Below are 21,627 nucleotides of genomic sequence, written 5' to 3'. Positions count from 1 at the left end.
TACTTTTTAAAAATAATGTGTGTTTTCTATGGAGCATTTATAAGTCCTGTTTAGACAAGAGGTAATTAGCATTTCCAAGATGAGAGCAAAATGTAGGCACAGGCAAAAGAGATAGAATGCCCTCAGGATTTGAGACACCTCAGGGTAAACACTGTCGAGCTTAGCTATTGGAGCATTACTTCAGATTGCCACCTCTCTCTTAAAGGTCAACTTTAAGGTTACTTATTCCTGCCTCTCTATTAGGACAGATGCACCCTGTGCTCTGAGTTCATTTTTGAGCTAAGCTTTCCAGCTCTGGCCTTGTCTTTAATCAGCTCGGTGTGCATCAATCATGAAGATCTGCTTTCTGCTGCTGATCGTCTCTCTATCCAGCTTCCAGAACAACCCAGGTAAGTATCAAGACCTGCTGGACCCCTCACCAGAACTGGATACACTGGGTTATATAACAGGTAAAAAGTGAGTTTGGAATCTGAAAAGCCTGTAGCTAACTGACATCCAGGGCTTCAGCCTGTATTCTAGGTATCAGGCAGTGAGCTTGGCCAAAATGAATAGCTAGTAATAGAATTCCCAAGATCTTTAGCTTTTCATGGTCTAGAAATTTTTCTTTGTAGAAAGTTTTTTTCTTTACCCCCAAGAAGACATATCTCACCAAGAGGCCAGATTTCTATCGGGAGACAGGCACCCACTCCTAAACGACTTTTCACAGGACCATTTAACACAGGACTGCAATACACTTGGCTAATGGGAAATGTGAACTTGATGTTTTAGATTAGGTAACTTGGTGAGAGATGATGCATGTCTTGAAGGCTGTGTGTAGGAAGCACAGACTTAAAATGAAGTACAAGAGCTCGAGTTTTAATTTATTCCTCACAGTGTCCCTGTGAATAAAAAAGGAGTCACAATCACAGGACAGTGCTCAGTAGGTCAAGGCCCAATAGCCATGAGTTGTGATGTGGCTGTGTGGGGACCCTTGAGGATTGGGTTACACGACACTGAAAGTACAGTGCAGAGAGGATCATGAAATCCAAGAAAATAAAATCTCCAGAATTGTTTGGTGTGGGATCAAAAGGCCACACACACACACACACACACACACAAAGTTAGAAGAACCCTACAGGTTTTCAAATACTGCAGGGACAAAATGGAAAATGGCATTTTTAGAAACTGATGTATTTGGGGGGAAATTACAGGCTAATAAGCAGTGAACGAGAATTGAAAAGATGACCCACGTGCCGGGCGGTGGTGGCACACGCCTTTAATCCCAGCACTCGGGAGGCAGAGGCGGGCGGATTTCTGAGTTCGAGGCCAGCCTGGTCTACAGAGTGAGGTCCAGGACAGCCAGAGCTACACAGAGAAACCCTGTCTCGAAAAACCAAAAAAGAAAAGAAAAATGACCCACTTGGCATTCTCTCTAGCAAATTGTTTGCCTCTCTCATTAACATGACTCTAGCAGAGGCATTTTTAAATCTGCAAATTCTTTCTTCCTTTTCCTAAAGGCTGAATATGCATATCATTAAGACTAGGTCCATTTTCTCCCTTGAAAATGAGGCAGAGATGAAGATTCCAGGACAAAGGACAAAGGAGTCTGTGACTCCAATTTCCACCTTCCCTATCTACTATGCATCTCAACCTGCAATTTCCCCATGACCAAATGGCCTCTCTTCTACCTCTCTGACCTGGTCAGGCTGTTCTTCATTACAGGTTTCTGACAGTGAAGGACTGGAGAGGAACAAACAAAGAAGAAAGAAAATTTCAGGTCAATTGGTTTTTCATGAGCTAATGCCTTATGCCACGAAGTATACTATATTTTATTAAGAAGTATAGCCTTTATGTATGGTTTGCAGGAGGGAAATGGGAGAGTCAGCAGAAACCTATCATAAAATGAAACAAAGTTAGCAGGAAGGTAACCAATCATTGTGGCACAAAAGGAAAGCAGAATATCTCAAGTGTGTCACAGACTGAACACACAGTGCCCTTGGGACTGATCAAAGTCTTGATTCTTTGATGCTCCAGTCCCAGGCCCCAGTGCTGACTTTACTTTGGTTAAGAACATAGCTTTCCCCTTTATCAGGGTCTCTTAAAAATCCTTGGATCATCCTGGCTCCCAACACTGACCTCTGAAATATTCACCGAGAATCTTGCATAGTTGCATTCAGAGTCCATCTGGAGACCATATGACAAATATGTAAGACAATAGCACTCCAACCTTCCATTGGTCAGGACAGGGCAACTGCTTAGAAGGACAAGGGAAGGAACAAATGTTGTCCATTGTGACCCCTTAACAAGAACTTCTTTCTTCATTTCCAGTTGACTAACATCAGTGGCCTGTCTTCTATGCACAAATTTGAGTCATCTGGTTAGGAATGGAAGGAAAATAGAATCAGGAGAAGGAGAGACATGGCACTTTGAGAGCCTCTGAAGGCAATATCAATATTTACCCCAAGTTTCATAACAGTAAGACAGATCTATCCCTTGTGCTAAAAATTGTTGGACTAAACTCTATAGAAAAGACATCTGATGTCCACAAACTTTCCAAGAAATAAACACACTTCCCAGTTCTTTTTTTCTTCAGAAAACTAGATTTTAAGCTCAACAAAACATGGCTTTGCTTTCATAAAGTAATTGAGAAGCATTCAGTCTGTCTGGGTCTCAATGTCTCTCTGAAAATAAAGGAAAAGAGATTGAATGATTCTTGGAGAACAAAAGACAGAAAACATGACTAGTTGTCCACCAAGGTAAAATGACCAGAATTAGAACGTGAGAAATGGCTGAGATCAATCCAGCCCCTTCCTTGGTAAATCTGAGACGCTGCAGCCCAAGCAGGCTGGGTGGATAACCAGCACCACTGCATAAAGAGGTTTGGAACACAGAATGTAACTGAATTACGTCACACCATGCCCATAGCTATTTCTTTCTTGTGATTAACACAGTTCAGTAAAGGAAAAGCCAGAAATTGATTCTTATGGGGCAGCAGCATGCAGTGCTCAGCCAGGAGTGTGCTCAGATAGAATGAAATTTAAAACAGGGCTGGAGACTCCATCCTGGTCCGGGCTCTGTCTTTGTGGGCTTTCTGCTCTGTGAAGACAATGGGCACACTTGTCATCTATTAGATCAGGGAGACAGGGAATGAACTGGGTTCCAAGATTCTCCTTCCCTCTGAAACTGTCCTAGTCTATTAAACCTCTTCTGCTTAGCAATTGCCTTGATTTCTTTTTCTGATGTGGTATAATATTCTGAAAAAAAAAAAAAAAACAAATGGAGAAAGTCTTTCTTTTATCTCCCAGCTCAGTATATGATACACTGTGGCAGGGAAACCAAGGCAATGGGAGCGGAAGTCGCTGGTCACATTGTATCCACCTGATGGTTACTGTTGTCTACTTGACACAATCTAGAGTGGCATGGGAAGAGAATATCAATTACAAATTGTCTAGATCATCTATAGGTGATTGTCTTTATTCCATTAACTGAGAAAAAAAAAAAAAGACATGCCCCTTAAGAATGTCATCATTTCCTGGTTTAGGGCCTGGATTGTCGAAGACTGCAAAAAGTGAGCTAAGCACTGGCATGCAGGTCTCCCATCCACCATTTCTCTATCACTGTTTGTCTTCCTCTGTCTGTCTCCATTTATCTCTCTGTCTTTCTATATCTGTCTGCCTGTCTGTATTTGTCTATCTCTGCCTCTGTCTGTCTGTCTGTCTGTTTGTCTGTCTGTATCTCTCTGTATCCTTTTGATTGTGGTCATGACTACTAAATTATTCAAGTTCCTACCACCTTCATCTCCTTGTAATGATGGACTGAAACTTCCAATTATGAACTAAACCCTTTCTTTCCTAAGTTGTTCTTGTCTGAACCTTTTGTCATAGCAAGTAGAAAGGAAACTACAATAAGCCACAGTCCAAAATCAGAGAGCAAAGAATGAGTACATGCTTCCTCTGTTTCTCCATTTTATATGATCCATAATGCCTACCCAGGAAATAGTTCAATCCACAGGTAAATGGGTTATCCCATATGGATTAACACAATCAAGAGAATCTCCCACAGGTATAAAAGAGGTCCTTCTCCCAAATGACTTTAGACCCTGTCAATCTGAAAATGTAAAAGAACCATTAAAATTATCAACAACAAAGAGGAGAATGAATATATATATATATATATATATATATATATATATATATATATCAGTACTTAGATTAATGATGTCATTAAGAAAACAAACACATCAATGTCCTTTTAAAACTTAATTTCTATTACTCTTCCTAATACCAGACAATCAGCTGCAAATATTTCACCAGGGAACATAGAATACAAAACCTGGAGGTGGTAACCTCTGGAAGGTCTGACTGGGGATGATCATTGTAGAGGCCAACATTAGATTTAGAGCATTGCTCTTTTGACAACCATACACAATGAAAGTAAGAACCTATAAAATATAGAGAAAGGCTATGAGACAGAACTCAAGAAGATGGACTTACTGTTAGCAAGTGAGTGAGTTAAGCTGTGACGCTTTTCTGAGAAAGTTCTGAGGTAGGGAAAACAGAGCATCACCCCATCTCCTCCCACCACCATGGCAACACTGAAGAGTTTGTGATGATGAGAATGTTCTTCCTTCATTTCCCAACATCTAAGAGGGTGAGGAAGGAGCCTTTCTGTGATTTAGAGCCAGCCTGACCTAAATAATGAATTCCACGCCAACAAGGCTTATAGATTGAGACCTTGTCTCAAAATAAATAGAAAAAAATTATTCTCTATTTGCGCTTTCTAATGTAGTAACCACAGTTACATGGCAATGGGGATCTCTCTGGTTAGTGAGTTCAGAAAAAATATGATTTCTATTAGAGGTCCTAAACCTCAATTGTGGAGATTTTTTAAATGATTTTTTTAAATCGTATTTTATGTAGAAATCTTATGCCTTCCTCAAACATTCTAAAACCACTGCGGTTACAGCCAAGAGTTTGAAGGCTTTTCACTTCTTTTCTTGCAGTTGCTGTCCTTGACACAATCAAGTGCATTAAGAAGAAAAACACCTGTCACATTGTCCAATGCCCATACTTTCATGATGTAGTTGGCACCTGTTATGAAGGAAAGGGAAAGTGTTGCCACAAACGCTGTTGATGCATCAGAACTTGCAAGAAGAATGTGCAACCACTGTTGTAATAAAGGAAAACACACTGAGGTGTAGCTTCTTCATAGTAAAATGAGATGTCTATAGATCTGTATTGAGTTAAGAAAATGTGGGTTATTTAAGGACACCTGCAGTGACAGACAAACCAGTCCAAAATCCCTGTCTTGTCAAATAGAAATACGGCCATGAATTAAGCAAATATGATTCCATTTCACTTTTTCAAGAAACATACTAATGAGGACCACTTTAATTCATCTCAAGTGGCAAGAGGACAGAGCAGGAGCACGGAGCCACTTCTACCTAAATTAGATTATACAGTTAGGGATTGTTCAGACAAACCATCACAACCACCCTGCCACCTTCTTTATATTTGTAGTTTCCATGTAGCCACAAGGCACCTGCCATCTTTGGATCCAATTATAATCATTGTATTTAGGTTTCTGAATCCAATGGCCACCATTCCCACCCCAAGTTGGGACCAACAAAATGACGACAGCAACACTCTTCAGAGATACTGCTACTTTTATACCTTTAGTCTACTAACTTGTTTCTCACATGAATATGTAAAGACTTTATACATAACAGGCTTCCAGAGACACTGAGCAGAAAGTAATTCTGTGTGCTAATGTGAAGGGGAAAACAGATACTTTTAAAATAGTGACTACTTCTTAAATCGTGAAAGCGCTGAGCTTTGGATGTCCATCCTAATAACTACGCAAAGAATTTGAGTCCTTTCTACATCACTAAGATACAACATTAAAGGTAAAAATATCCACTAGCTAAAACTACATTATTAAATTTGACCTGATTCAAATTTGCAGGGACAGATTCTTACAACCTTAAAATTCATTCTGACACATTGTATCTAAATTAGCTTCTATGAATCAGGGAGTACAGACAGTGTTTTGGAAGACAGTGCACATAAGTGTGGTTCATCTCGATGCACTAGTTAGAAGTCAAGGCCTCTATGCTTTACTGAAATATGGAAGAGCTAGGTAGGAAGTTCCTAAGAAAACCTAGAACAATGAAGGACTTTGCCTAAAAGTGGCCATCACCATTTCCTTAGCCAAAGAAAGGTAGGTTTCCTTAGAAGTGTTTAGATGTTGATTCCAGAGGCCTAAGTGAAGTGGAAATTTCTGTTTCATTGGCAACTTAATTATGTCATATGATGCTTTGTTGGGGCACACAGGTGAAAGGATGTTTTCCTGAAGCAGACATAGGAAAGAAAGTTTTACTCTAGCAGATACAGGATGTTTCACTGAACCAGATATGTGAAAGGACACATAATGTTTAAGAAAGAATATAATTATGACCCCACAGACGGTAAGAGGAGGCTCTGACATTGTTGCATCTAGCTAGTCTTGGCTGCCAACACTCTTGTATTGGGTCGTCTTGCATTGTATTGCTGATCTTTGCTTATTGTACCTTTGAAGAGTAACTCATCAAAGACCTTGTGATATTCCAGTGGTTTCTTGTGCCTTTCACTGGCTAACTCAGGCCAATTGATCACAGTTTATTCTGGATCAAACTGTTGTTGCTGATTTGTGAATGGTGATGTACTTACTGGACTGCTGACAAAGAAGAATGTAATAACCCCAAAGGACATTTCCTTTCTTTTCTACTACCTCTGGGTGATGGGCTAGAAGAAAGATTGAAGCATTTAAGAACACTTATTAAAGCAGGTTTTGAAAAATCTAAACCTACACCTAAGTTTAGGAGTTTCAAGTTCCTAGTCTCAGAAAGATCAATGTAAAGGCAGATCTTTTTGAAGGTACAAAGACTTCAAGAAGCCTTTGTAAACTCAACCACAGGGTTCATAATGTAGATACAGAATTAAAGGCTGCATTGAATATATATATATATATATATATATATATATAATCAATATATAATATATATACTCTCACAGGCTAAAATCCTAGGCTTCAGTTTCAGCCCCTTGTCTCATATTATATACAAAAATCAACAAATAATGTGTTGAAGATGTCAATGTGAAACTCAGACTATAAAACAAGAAAATATAGTACAAAATCTCTACAACACTGCTCAGAAAGACAATTCTATGGCTATGAGGCCAATATAACAGGCAGTTATAGCAAAGATAAGCATATGAGCATATACCAAACCTAAAAATGTTTTTGCACAAGAAAGGAGACAACAGAGTAAAAACACTGCCAGGAGCTAGTGAAAAGTAAGTAATTCATATTTCTAATAAGTGTGCAGCATCCTAGTTATAGTAGGAAATAAGGCAATACAGAGAAACATAGAAAGGAACCCAATTAAAGCAATGCCAAAGAACCTGGACATATTTATTCATAGACTGATGTTCAAATGACAGCTGTCAATGAAACAATGTTTGGCATCACTAATCACTAGAGAAATAAATATTAAAACCCAAATGAGAGGGTATCTCACTTTTATTAAAAAGACCAACATCAGAGAAACAGAACGATATTAGAAGAAGATGCACAAGTTGATGATCATTTTCACACCGTTCCTGGCAGGGAATATTGGCACAACTATTGTGTAAACATTAGCTCTCATGTGGATGCCCTCAGAACAACTGCTGGGCTATATGCCACTGTCGTAGCCTTGAACCAATACGTACATACTCAAAAAGAGCTGAAAGAAAATATGCCCAAAATATATCTACACTCATTCACTAGATCATAATAATTCGCAATAATAAAAACATGTAATCGACCTCAGTGTAGCTTGATTGAATAAGGAACAAGAAAAATGTGGACTACATATATACCCAAATACCATTCCAACATTAAAAATAATAGATTTCTGCCAGTGCCAAGCAGATGAATGGTTCTGGAGTATATTAACCTAAATGAAATCTGTCAGATATCACACACACACACACACACACACACACATGCACAAACGCACACACACAGACACAACCATAGGAAGGCATTCACATGTGGAAATGTCACACTCATAGAAACAATGAATGAGAAACATTAGTTACTAATTGCAGGGATATGTACAAAGTGAGAAGCTAGTGGCCCTAAAAATGTAATCTTTAAATCAGACAGGAGAAATATCACAAAATATGTGGCAGCTGAGTGAATATGTGCGGTGATGATACAAGACAATTGGGATAATGAATCTCAAGGTCACAGTCTAGACAATGACGACAACTGCTACAGTAATCTTGATTTAGTAATTAATTCTATACTATGAATTTACATTAAGCTATTGCATTCTTCCAATCAAGCATGCAATTCTGAGCCTTTTAATTTAATGCATGTATATTATAAAATATGGTTACACCTACCCCGATCCATCCACTTCTAACTGCACTATACCTGCAAATCTGAGCCATAGAAGATCTGATACCAAAGGCAAGTCTCTTGGGGGTAAATACTGAATTTTACCATTCAGTTCTCCAAATATTTTCCCAGAAAATGGATTTTCCGAGGTGATGTTTTCAGGTTTTTATTTTGGTACATGAACTAGGAGCAGACCTCTAATCTTCTTACAAGTCTTCCAAAGTTATGAGATACTTGGTCATCACATACAGACCTCCTTAAGGTATTAACACTGGTCATTGCTCTGCACACTGCTAGAGCTGTGTCAGTTTTCTCTAGAGTCCTTGACACCTATGACTTCATCAAATATAGATAATTCCAGAGTTTTTGAGACAATACAGAAAACTCATCTGTACAAGATTAAGGGGAAATAATGGAACAGGAAGGTTTGAATTGGGTTAGAAAACATAGAGGGATATGGAGAGGATAAAGATTTTTCAGAGAACTCGGGTACAAGCCTGCTGCTTCAGAAGCATCACTCTGCATCTATCTGTGGCTATAGGTTTACATATAGGTTGTAGGAGCTACATAGAGAACCATGAGATGGTTAAAGAAAAGTGAAGGTTGATTAGAATGAGACATACTGAAAGTGGAGTGATAAGGAAAGTATTAACCATGAAAGGTTATGAAGGGAAGAAAGGCAGAAGAGGATCAACCAAAAAAAGTGTGCATGACAATGATGTCTTTGTTAGGGTTTTTATTGCTGCAAACAAACACCACCAAAAAGCAAGTTGAGGAGGAAAGGGTTTATTTGGCTGACACTTCCAGATCATTGGAGGAAGTCAGACAGGAACTAAACAGGGCTGAAACCTGGAATCAGAAGCTGATACAAAGACCAACTACGAAAGCGTGCTGCTTACTGGCTTGCTTCCCATGCCTTGCTCAGCCTGCTTTCTTACAGAACCCAGGACCACCAGCCCAGTAATGGCACCACCCACCATGAGCTGGGCCCTTCCTCATGGATCACTAATTGAGAAAAATGCCTTACAGCTGGATCTCATGGAGGCATTTTCTCATCTGAGGCTCCTTCCTCTCTGGTTACTCTAACTTGTGTCAAGTTGACACACAAAACCAGCCAGTACAACTGACCCGTTGTGAACTTGAAACACAGACACGTCACTATTGAGCTAGAACCCTTCCTTTCCTATTCATCCCCAAGTTCTCACATTAAAAACATAAAACAACCTTAAAAGTCTAACAGCCTTTACGTATTAAAGCATATTAAAATTTCAATCTGTTTAAAATATCCCACGTCTCTAACAATCCAAAAATCTCTTTTAAAAGTTCAAGGTCTTTCAGCTGTGGGCAACTGCAAATGCTAAGGTTGAATTAAATACCTTCTTCAAGACGAGAGATCCAGGGCACAGTCACAATCTGGACCAAGCAAAATTAAACTGTAATAGTATAAATAAGTCAATGTCCAATGTCTAGGATCCAGGATCCACACATCATCTTCTGGGCTCCTCCAAAGGGCAGGTCACTTCTCTACCACTGCCCTCTGCAGCAAACACACCTTGTGTTCTAGACTCCAGAGGTTCAACTCCAGTGCTGCTGCTCTCTTAGTGGTCATCCTGTGGTACTGGCATCTCTGCAACACTGGAATCTTCTGCTACAACTAGGCTGAGCTTTCACTAATATCCTCTCTTCCATATGTGTCATGGTGCCAAGCCTCACCTTCAACTGCCACCGAGGCTGTAACTTCACCATTGGCCTTGCCTGGCCTCTCCCCAGTGCCAAGGCTCAGCTGCTCTCCATGATGCCTTCATACCTTCGAAACCATTACCACCTGAGTGATTCTTAAATCACCAGGCTACGAACAAGATGTTTATCTCTGGAACACAGCTTCTTTATGCTCTCAGATAACACTTCCCAGAAAATTTCATGTCAGTGATGATGGTCTCTTCTTAATCACTGCTATTTTTTTTTTTTTTTTTTTGTTCCAGCTAACCAGCATCAATTGTCCCAGTAACCCCTTCTACTCTTGACTTTAAAGCAAGAGCCACATGACTGAAGCTGCTTCCTGGGGCTGGACCATACCCCCCCCACCCCCCCGTGGTCTATTACATCTTCACCAGCTTTCTGTTTTCACTGAATTCTTCACTGCCTAAGCTTTGTTTTCCTGGAACTTGCTCTGTAGACCGACTTTGAACTTGTGAGAAATCTGCATGCCTCTGTTTCTACAGTGCTAGGATTAAAGGTTCCTCACTTGAACCCAAATTTTTCTTTAATTTCTTTTCACAAGGTCTTTATAAGCATGGCCACTATGCTTCAGGATCTGGATCACAATTGCACCCTTCCTTTCTGGATCGCAGTTCATTCCAGATGTAGTCAAGTTGACAACAGAGACAATCCATTGCAGTACATACCTGGTCAATTTCATAGGAAATTATGTTTCTAAATGAAAATAATAATCATGTCATAATAGTGCCTAACATGATATAACTATACCTCATAAAGCTGCAAAAACATAAACAATAAGCTTGCCTGGGAAGGATCTTGTCCCAAGGTAACACTCTCTCAATTCTTCTTAATTTATCCTTGTATGTAGGATTTTGCTCCAATCCACTTCCTGGTACCCCATTACTTGAACCATACATTTTATATTTTTCTTTTCCAAGCTTGCTATGCTTGAGCAAAATGCTCTTCATAACATTGAACCACCAGCCTAGAGTCTAAACTAGGTTACTTTGAGATTCTCTTTGAGATTGCAATTAACCTAAATCTCTTCACATTAACTTCAGGCAGACTCTTTGGACAAGGGGGAAAGCAGCTACATTTTTTTCAAAATTATTACAAGAACAGTCTCTAGGCAACATACTAAAATGCTTCTCCTTGAAAACCTCTTGAGCCAGGCCCCTCCACAATTCAAATTTCCCCCAACACCACTGCCTTCCACGTTCCTACTAAGATAGCCTATTAAGTCCCACGTAAATCATTCAAATGATTTTCAAACCCACAGTTCATATTCCTTCCAATAAAAACAGTCAGGCCTATCAAAGCAATACCCCAGTACCTGGTAACAACTTCTGTCTTAGTTAGGGTTTTGTTGCTGGGAACAGACACCATGACCAAGGAAACTCATGTAAAGGCCAAAATTTAATTGGGGATGTCTTACAGTTTCAGAGGTTTAGTCTGATATCATTATGGTGGGAAGTATGGTATCATACAGGCAAACCTGGTGTTATAGGAGTCAAGAATGCTACATATTGATCTGAAAGTAGCTTGGAAAAGACTAGAATTCCACACTGGGCAGAGATTAAGCATAGAATCACAAAGTCCACCTACACAATGACAAAAGTCTTCCAATAAGGCCACACCTCCTAAGAGTTCCATGCCTTGTGGCCAAGAATTCGAACACATGAATCTATGTTGGCCAAAGCAACTCAAGGGGGCAAGAAAAAAATTTAAGAGTAAAGGTAGAAGACATCTACAGGAAAAAGATATTTTCTTAACATGACAGAGCCTCTGACAATCGAACTCACAGAAGCTGTGGATAAAAACCTAAGACAAGATCAAGACTGTCAAAATATCAGCATAGAAATAGTTCCTGTACCCATGCTGTGGTGGATGGCCCTATACCTGTATAGTGGGTTTGGCCTAATGCTACTTGTATTATAATGTTAATTTTGGTCTCCAAAATTGCTTACATGACTGTCTGCATGTAAGACACTGAGGGACCCTGCCTCCAATTAGTTCTGATTGGTCAATAAAAAAAAATAATATCCAATGGCTGGGCAGGGGAAAAGCAGGACTTTTAGGAATCCTGGGCTTGGGACGCAGAGGGGGAAAAGGAGATTCACTATGTTGGGAGAAGGAAGAGAGACTCCATGCCAGAAAATAGTGGAGGACAGGGAACATAGCCTGCATGTGAAGGAGCCAGGAGAGGACAGCCCAGTTGGGCAGCCCTCTAGGTCCAGGGCAGCCACAATAGAGTGTAGAATTTAGTTTAAGTAATAACTCAGGATTATCAGCCAGAGGTGGATTAACTACGAGGAGGTTAGGAAGTGGCCCAGCTGTTACACTATTTAAGGCATATCAAAATATAAAGGTTTTTTTTTTTGTGTGTGTGTGTGTGTGTGTGTGTGTGTGTCTTTCATTCAGGAACACAAAGCATTGGGGTGGGTAGTGGAAACCCCATGATGGGATTTTATTTAAATATTTAATTCTACATATCCCCATATACACAGAGGCAACACTAAGTGAACTCAGTCCATTTTTTAATTGGATATTTTAGTTACACTTCAGATGCCATCCCCTTTCCCCATTCCCCCCACCCCTTAGAAAACCCCTATCCCATGCCCCCTTTTCCTTTTTGCACTTAAACATTTTTTTTAAAAAATGTTAATCAAAGGCTTTATAAATTTGGTAATGCTCAATCAGAGGTGTAACCCACTACCCAACCTAGATATATCAACTATCTTTGACTGGTGGAGACACGTGAACATCTGCCTCCCTGTCTCCCCCCTCTTCCTCTCTCTCATCACCTAGCTTCTCCTCTCCTTCTTCTCCTCCTCTCCTTATTCCTTCTCTTCCTCTCAGTACTCCTCCCACCTTAGCTCCTCCTACATATCACCCTTCCTGTTAAAATAAAACTTTTCTCTCAAAATACAATTAGAGCATAATTATGCCAATTTGTACCAGTGAGGTACAAGATAGTCCTAATACCCAGTCCAACATTTTGTTGACTAACCAGAACCTCTGTCATCTATCCTAACTAAAACACTTAGTTCTGAACCTGGCTTTTTCCTTGGCTTTAGAATGAATGTCAGCTGAAAACCATCCACTCAAATCTTTTCTCTCAAGGTAAATAGCCAGGATTGGCTATGAGGCTATAAGTTTTCAACCCCGTCAGAAATCCAGAATGACTGAGTTAACTATAATTGTGGGAAGCACAAAGCATAGCTTCTAAAACTTAGCCAATTTATAGAGACTGCTGAACACCTGGACACTCCCTCTACTACAAAACATTGGAGCATCTGTTCTTCCGCCTTCTGGCCCAGGATCATCTGACAGACCTTAGTGCTGCAGAATTATTAAGGGCTGATTACGCTGTCTAGGCAGATATAATCAGTCGTCAGTCCATTTTTTTTTAGTGAGCACACAAAGTTGGGAAGGCAAAGTGGTTGATGAGTTGTAAAAGGAGTTCAAGGAGAAGAATTTTTGAGTAGATTTGATCAGCACACATTCCATGTGTTTCATACGTATTGTTGCTAGGTAGAACTATTGACAAATTCCCCTCTGACAGCTTGCATAATACTTTGTGGTACTATGAAGACGAGTTTTGAAAGAGGAGTCTCGGGTTAGGTACAGTCTTGAAAGATACTGCTAAAGATGTAATAGTGGCATGCATATCTTGGTGGTAACCAGAAGCTCTCTAATGGCGTAAGACTGAATCAACTGGAAGCAATCCATGCAAGGTACTAGAAACCTAGCAAACTATCTGGGCTGTTGAAGTCATGGATCTTAGAGGAGTACCTACTTCTGCCGACTTACTATGAGTCGGCATAATTTCTAACTGCATTTTATATGCTATCCTTATATCCACAGGTAAGTGCAGCTCTCGGTTCTCATAAAAGAAGCTTCTCTTTGCAGCAGAGATTATCTCAGAAAACATCAAGTAGTCAAAATACAGGGGACAGTTTATTGTGGGATTTTTCGCATCAATAGGATATATCTATAGCACAACTCCTATATCTATGGCCCTGTGATCATTGCAGTAGATTGCTAAGGCCCAGAAGTTGACTGTTAGTATCTTCTAGAAATGACCGGGAAGCTACACTTATGATACCTCAATCATATGGTTATACAAAATCAGAACTGAACAATTACAACATTAATAGATATACTAAAATGGAAGAGGAAAATCTTGAGACTCCACCCATGTACAAAGGATTACAAGCTCCTAATAATTACAAAGAGATGGACTATTATGCTTCCCCAGGGATGAGCCCGAAATTGGTTATCTGGTACCAAGTGGGAAGCCCCAAAATTATGTACATACAAATAACACTAAATTAACTCACTCGGTTGTCTTTACATAATTAAGCATTATTGTTGTTTATATATGTGTGTATAAGATTGCTACATATATAACAAAAACAACAATTTAGAAATATAGATGAATGTGTGATATTCTCAACAATAAACAAAGTGAACAAAAATAAAACATATTAATATTTGGGTAGGGCATGGTTTCATTGGAAACACTTGTCGTTTTGCTTTGATTCAAATTTTCACGTAAGTAAGTGAAAAGTTCTATGAACGTAAGGAGAACTTGAGAAGGGTTGGTTTTAGCTTTTTCATTGACTCGTTTATTTCTCTTTCTTACCTGTAGCCTCCACTTACTGTTGGGTTTGCCTTCCTCATACAAATGTGCTGTGAGCCCTCAGTGGCATGTTTCTAACACCGATTTATTTCTGTTCTTTTGTCCCCTTGAGACAATGTCATGTTTCCACTGTTCACTTCAATATTCATTTCTACCGCAGGTACCTAAGAAGATGATTGCCGTAAGAACGCAGGATGTGTGATCATATGACAGATAAAATTATAGAAATGTTTTATGCTATACTGTTCTTGCTAGGATATGTATCTAAGAAAAATCAATAACTTCTGTTCTCACTCGGCATTTGCCTGATTTTTATTTAGCCTTTTCACCTGTTGTGACAATGATTGGTTTTCCTATCCACCGGGCTCCATTAGTTTTGAAGTTCACTCAGGCTGAGGTTTCATCTTTCTTCAGCACATTCTCCTTGTTGTGCACCCATTCTTCTCCCTCCCTTTTACAAAGAGAACATTTATCCAGTACCATTGAACTCTGCGATGATGTCATTTGTTTTTATTATTTTACAGGGGCTCATATATTAGAGATTGCCTTGTATCTCAAAAGAAACGTGAAGGTTGAACTTTTGGGCAGTGTATGCACTGTTAAACAGGATAAAAAAGTTGAAGCTGGAATGAATACACTTTGCATTACAGTATGTCAAGTGGCCTATATGATGAGAGGGTTCGCAGTTAATCATGAGGAAAGGCTCACAGAAGAAGAAATGTTGCTAGAAGTAGGACTTGAAATCTAATAATACAATCCTTTTCCTGCCTGTTGTGTGTCTGTGTTGCAATGTATGTACGTGTGTTGCATGTCTGGCACCTATGTTAAGTCACAGATCCCAGAGAAAAACAATAACCCTCCTACTCTATCACACTCTGCTTTTCTTCCAAAAGCTCTCACTGAATCTGAGCTCATTGTTTGTTTCTTTGCTTGCTTGTTAATTGTTTGTTTGGGTGAAGCTGTTAGCCAGCAAGTCCCAATAATTCTTGTCATACAACCCACCTCCTCCTAGCAGTGGGGTCACAAGCAAGGCGAATAAGTCCATACACAGCTTTCAAGGGGCGCTGAAGGTACAAACCTAGGCCCTTGTGCTTACTCAACAATCATTGTCCCCAACAGAGCCTTTCTCTGGTCCCTTCTGTGTTTCTTGACTGTGGATTTAATGTGATTACATGCTCCTTCATCAACACCCTCTATGCTATCACAGACTGTGTCTCTCAAACTATAAGCCAAAATACTCCCATCTTTCCCTGAGTTGTCACAGCTATAAGAGAAACACAGCATGTCAGCAAAATATTCATCATATAAATGCAAGATCAGGACATTTTTCCAACACAACAAAACTATAATTATTTTTCCTACAAACACCCCTCTATGAAATGTCTAATGAATATCCTATCACCATACTGATATGCTGTTTCAAAAGGAACATGTACCATGATGAACATGGTTACTTGATATGGATCTCTCTGTATAACTTAGCATCATTATCTGCATTCCATCTCTATTAAAACTTTTCATAGTAAGTAGACACCAAAGAAGTAAAGAGCCAGGATCATTTTGCAGCTCTGAATGTAATCACCAACATAAAAAATTATCAGATTGTTATGAGGCCAGTCTATAAAAAGTTCACCCTACAGTGGAAGAATAGAGGAGTATGCTAAGACAAGCCACACCAGAGGATCAGCCTCAGCTTACTAAGAGATAAAGGCACTGTACTTCTTCTTGTGAGAGACAGGGGAGGACACAAACGTGCTACGAAACACTCTTGTCCGCAGATGACATTGAATCTAGTTGACTTTCCAGATCTTACTACTAATCCACAGATAGCAGGAGTGAAAGAGAGCAGGAAATGATTCCTAAGAGAATCAGTCCAAGAGACAGTAAGAAAGAGTCTTAAGGAAAACCACATAGTCTTTCATACAACCTAAAGTTAAGAAGAGGGTGAAGTATTTTACACTACAAGACAGAAAAGAGCCAAAACCAGAGTGTGGCCATTTTTGATCCACAGTCAGAAAGGGTCTGATTCTGTGGTCAGTGAGAACATTTATACTCAGGAACCAACAGCACTATGAGTCTTAGTCGCCTGTATATATGGGTGACATTGGACAATATCAACAGCTGGCCACCTCAGTTAGTAAAGAGTATCCTGTAAGGGAATCAAAAATAAATATTTTAATATTTAATATTTAATATTTTGGTACTTAAATATCTGTGATAACTGTCTGGTACTGTCTCTGCATAGACAGCTTTATGTTATAGGAACAAGGGTTGAAAGAAATGTAGGCAGGAGCCAGGCTCCTGGTTTCCACCTTTCCTTTAGTTGGCTCTGATTAGGGTTTAGAATGTTACATTTGTAGCAAATTCTTGATAGACATGTGTGGGGCCATGGAAGGGTATCCTGGTTCTTGGGTTGTGGGTTTGGCCACGCCCCCAGAACCCAGGCTCCTGACACAAGGTCTAATCTACATTCAACCAGCACCCTTCAGTCACAAACTCAGGTGGAGGGTGTGATGAACAGGCCCCATACCCTAGAGAGATTTACATACTAATGAGGTACCTGAAGGCCAGAGGGTGGAGCCAAATAAGCATTCCTCCCCAGTCCCTCCCCCCTCTCTCTTTCCCTATTTAACTCAGGTCTGCCCTAGGTTTGAGGGGGGTGGGGGGAGGGTGTATCCAGATCCATCCACCATCGTCATGCCAATAAACCCGTTTTGGAAACCCAAAATGGACTTTCTTGTGTGTTGGGGCCGCGCCGTGAGGAGCCTTTAGTGAGCAGCGGGGCCTAACTTCCAGCTGGAGGAACCCAGGGCATTCCCAGACAACTACACACAGCCTGGTGTGAGGAACCCTGCGGCTCCCCAGCCAGTTTTTACCTACAGACATGGACATTTTTTTTTTTTAAGATTTTATTTATTTATTATATATGAGTACACTGTAGCTGTCTTCAGACACACCACAAGAGGGCATCAGATCTCATTACAGATGGTTGTGAGCCACCATGTGGTTGCTGGGTTTTGAACTCAGGAACTCTGGAAGTGCAGTCACTGCTCTTTAACCACTGAGCCATCTCTCCAGCCCAGACATGGACATTTTTCATGGTCTGTTTCCCTCTAAAAGGTTGTGATATATCTACCATATGTTTTAAATGATGGCATTTAAATCATAAAAATATGAGAGTCTGGGGAAGACACCTCCCTCTGCCTCCTATCCATGTTCTTCACTGTAAAGCAACCAGGGTACAAACTGTGAGTGAAGCCAACCAATGTGTAACTACGATAAGTTTTAAAACCCAACAATGAACATAGTTTAAAGAAGTTGTCTGAGTTTCCTATGGAGCCTTTATGAGTCCTGTTTAGGTAAATAGAACTTAGCATTTCCAGGATGAGAGCAAAATCTAGGCCCAGGCAACAGAGATAAAGTGATCTCGGGATTTGAGATGCCTCAGAATAAACACTGTAGAGCTTAGCTATTGGACAGGCACTCTGGATTGCCATCCCTCGTTAAAGCTCAACGTTGAGGTCACTTATTCCTGCCTCTCTATTAGGACAGACGCACTCTGTGTTCTAAGCTCATCTTTGAGCTAAGCTTTCCAATACTAGCCCTGACTAATTAGCTCCGTGTGCAACAATCATGACGATCTCCTGCTTTCTGCTGCTGATCGTCTCTCTATCCAGCTTCCAGGTCAACCCAGGTAAGTACCAAGACCTGCTGGACCCCTCACCAGAGCTGGGTACAATGGTGAAAAATTAGTTTTGGATCTGAGGAGCCATCAGTAAGACAGCATTCCAAGACTCAAAAGCCTGTAGCCAACTAGCAACAGGGACTTCAACCTTTGTCCTAGTTGTCAGGCAATGAACCTGGCCAGAATGAAGAGCCAGTCAAAGAGATTTCCAAGATCTTCAACCCCCTTCTTGTCATGGTCATCTAGAAAATACTCTTTGTAGAAAAGATTCTTTCTTACTCCCAGGAAGGCACAGTTCACCGAGAGGCCAGATTTCTGTCAGAAAATGGGCACCCACTCCTTAACGATCTTTCACAGGACCATTTAACACATGACCACAGTACACTTGGCTAATGAGCGATATGAACTTGATGTTTTAGATTAGGTAACTTGGTGACAGATGACAGGGCATTAAAGGCCATGTGCAGGAAGCATAAACCTTGAATCAAGTACAAGGACTCTCGTTTTAACTTACTCCTCACAATGTCCTTGTGAATAAAAGAGAGTCGCAATCACCATTTCTTGGATAAATAGTTTACCTCAATCACATGACTAGTGATCAGTAGCTCAAGAGCACAGTCCACAAGATCAGGAATCAAGTTGACCGTCATCACTACATAAGGAGGTCTTGAACTCGAAATGTAACTGAATTACTTCCAGGGAAAGCCCCTAGTCACTTCTTTCTTGTGACAAACACAACTTGGTAAAGGAGAACCAGAAATTAATTCTTATGGAGCAGCAGGATCCAGTAGTTATCTAGCGGTGTACTTGGATACAATGAGAATAAAAATGGGGCTGAAGAATCCGTCCTGGTCCCAGTTCTGTCTTTGTGAACTTTCTGCTCTGTGAAGAGCAATCAATGGACTTCACATTTGTCCTCTGTCAGATCAGACATTGACTGAACTGAGCTCTGAGTCTCTGCTTGGTTTAAAACGATCCTACTATGTTCAATCTTCCTCTGCTTAGCAATTGCCTTCATTTATTTTTTTTTTGATATGATGTAATATTCAGGAAAACAACAAAAAGGAGAAAATGTATTTATCTCCAAGCTCAGTATATAGTAGATTGGCAGGGAAACCAGGGCAATAGGAGCTTAAAGTAGTTGGTCACATGGCATCCACATGATACTGTTGTCTTCTTGGCACAATCTTAGAATAATCTATAGGTGTCTTTGTTGCATTACCTGAGATAAGAAAACATGTCCATTTCCAGGGTTTAGGGCCTGGACTGTAAAAGACTGCAGAAAGTGAGCTAAGCACTGACATGCAAGCTCTCTTGTTCTCTCTCTCTCTCTCTCTCCCTCTCTCTCTCTCTCTCTCTCTCTCTCTCTCTCTCTCTCTGCTTTTGATTGTGGTTGTGACAACTAACTTCAAGTTCCTGTCACCTTGATGTCCTCATAATGATGAACTAAGCCATTTGTCTCATAAGTTGTTTTTGTCAGAATATTCCTCATAGCAACTGAAAAAGAAACTACAATAAGCCACAGTCAAAAATCAGAGAGTAATAAATGAGTGCAAGCTTCCTCGGTTTCTCCATTTTATATATTCCATGATGCCTGCCTGTGGAATGGTCCCATCCACAGTTAAAATGGGTCATCTCACATCAATTAACACAATCACGATAATCCCCCATAGGCGTAAAAGAGGCCCATCTCTCAAGTGACTCTGAATTCTGTCCAGTTAATAATTTAAAACAACAAATACACTGATCAAAAACAAAGAAGAAAAACACATATAGGAATATTTAGATTAATGATGTCACTAAGAAAAACAAACAAACAAAACAATGTGGCTCTCTATCAAAGAGCTTTCAAAACTTGATTGTTACTGCATGTTCTAGTACCAAACAATCAGCTGCAAGTATTTCACCAGGGAACATAGAATATGCTAAACATGCACTTAGAATCTTCTCAGCACAGACAGCACCACAAAAGGAAACAAAACCTGGAGGTGGTCACCTTTGGAGGATCTAACTGGGATGATTATTGTAGAGGTCAATGTTAGATTTAGGTCATTGCTCTTTCAACAATCATACACAGCGGAAGTCAGAACCTATAAAATGCAGAGAAAGGGTATGAGACAGAACTCAAGAAGATGGATTTAGTGTGAGCAAGTGAGTGGCTTAGGCTACGATGCTTCTCTGAGAAAGTTCTGGAGTGGGAAAACAGAGCATCACCCCATTTCCTCCCACCACCATGGCACCGCTGTCCCACTGAAGAGTTTGTGGTGATGCGGATGTTCTACAGCCAGAGATGGTGGTCCATCCTTTACTTCCAGCATCTAAGAGAATGAGGAAAGAGCATTTCTGTGATTCAGAGCCAGTCTGACCTAAATAATAACTTCCAAGCCAGTAAGACTTATAGAGTGAGACCCTGTCTCAAAATTAGTAGATAAGAAAGTATCCTCCATTTGCTCTTTCTAGTGTAATAACCGCAAATCTACATGGCTACTGAGCTGTGGGACTCTCCCTGGTAAGTTAGTTCAAGACAGCTCATATTTTATTGGACATCCAGATTATCAGTTGTGGAATTTTTTTCTTTAAATACGGAAATTCATTTTCTTGTGCCTTCATCAAGCATGCTAAACATCACTGCTGCTGTAGCAAGAATCTGAGGGTTTTCTGTTCTTTTCTTGCAGTTGCTGGCCTTGACACAATAAAATGTCTCCAAGGAAAAAACAACTGTCATGTGCACAAATGCCCATGGTTTTTACTTCCAATCAGCACCTGTTACAAAGGAAAAGGCAGCTGTTGCCAAAAACGTCGTTGGTTTGACAGAAGTAATGTGAACAATGAGTAATCATTGCTTTAATAAAGAAAAGCACCCTGACATGTAGCTTTGTCATAATAAAATGAGTCTTTTATAAATTTGCATTGTGTTAAGAAAATGTGGGTATATCAGGGCACCTGCACTGAAGAACAGGCCAGACACCCCTATCTACTCAAGAAACCAATATTGTCAAGAATTAAGCAAATGAGATTCCATTTGATTTTTCAAGAAATGTACCATTGAGGACCATCTTACTCCAAGTAGGAAGTTAACTCAGGTGGAAAAAGTAGAGAGCAGGAGCGTGGAGCCACTTCTACATAAATTAATTTATGCAGTCAGGGCTCATTCAGACAAATCCATCACAAT

The 21,627-nt window shown here is 40.1% G+C and overlaps 2 protein-coding genes across 2 annotated transcripts; both read left to right on the top strand.

Moving 5' to 3' along the window:
• The first annotated feature begins 331 nt into the window (after positions 1–331).
• Positions 332–5,112, top strand: LOC117721695 (beta-defensin 37-like). Its single transcript, XM_034520496.1, has 2 exons — positions 332–389; positions 4,982–5,112. The coding sequence occupies exons 1-2, from the start codon at positions 332–334 to the stop codon at positions 5,110–5,112; spliced, it is 189 nt and encodes a 62-aa protein (XP_034376387.1).
• A 13,291-nt stretch (positions 5,113–18,403) lies between these two features.
• On the top strand, positions 18,404–21,291 carry LOC117721694 (beta-defensin 40-like). The gene is made up of 2 exons (XM_034520495.1): positions 18,404–18,464; positions 21,131–21,291. The coding sequence occupies exons 1-2, from the start codon at positions 18,404–18,406 to the stop codon at positions 21,289–21,291; spliced, it is 222 nt and encodes a 73-aa protein (XP_034376386.1).
• Positions 21,292–21,627: the final 336 nt, after the last annotated feature.

This window comes from Arvicanthis niloticus, chromosome 16 (genome assembly GCF_011762505.2).
Source record: "Arvicanthis niloticus isolate mArvNil1 chromosome 16, mArvNil1.pat.X, whole genome shotgun sequence".
Classification (NCBI taxonomy): Eukaryota; Metazoa; Chordata; class Mammalia; order Rodentia; family Muridae; genus Arvicanthis; species Arvicanthis niloticus.
Note: the sequence above shows the minus strand (reverse complement) of the source record. Positions and strands in the feature narration are given on the sequence as shown.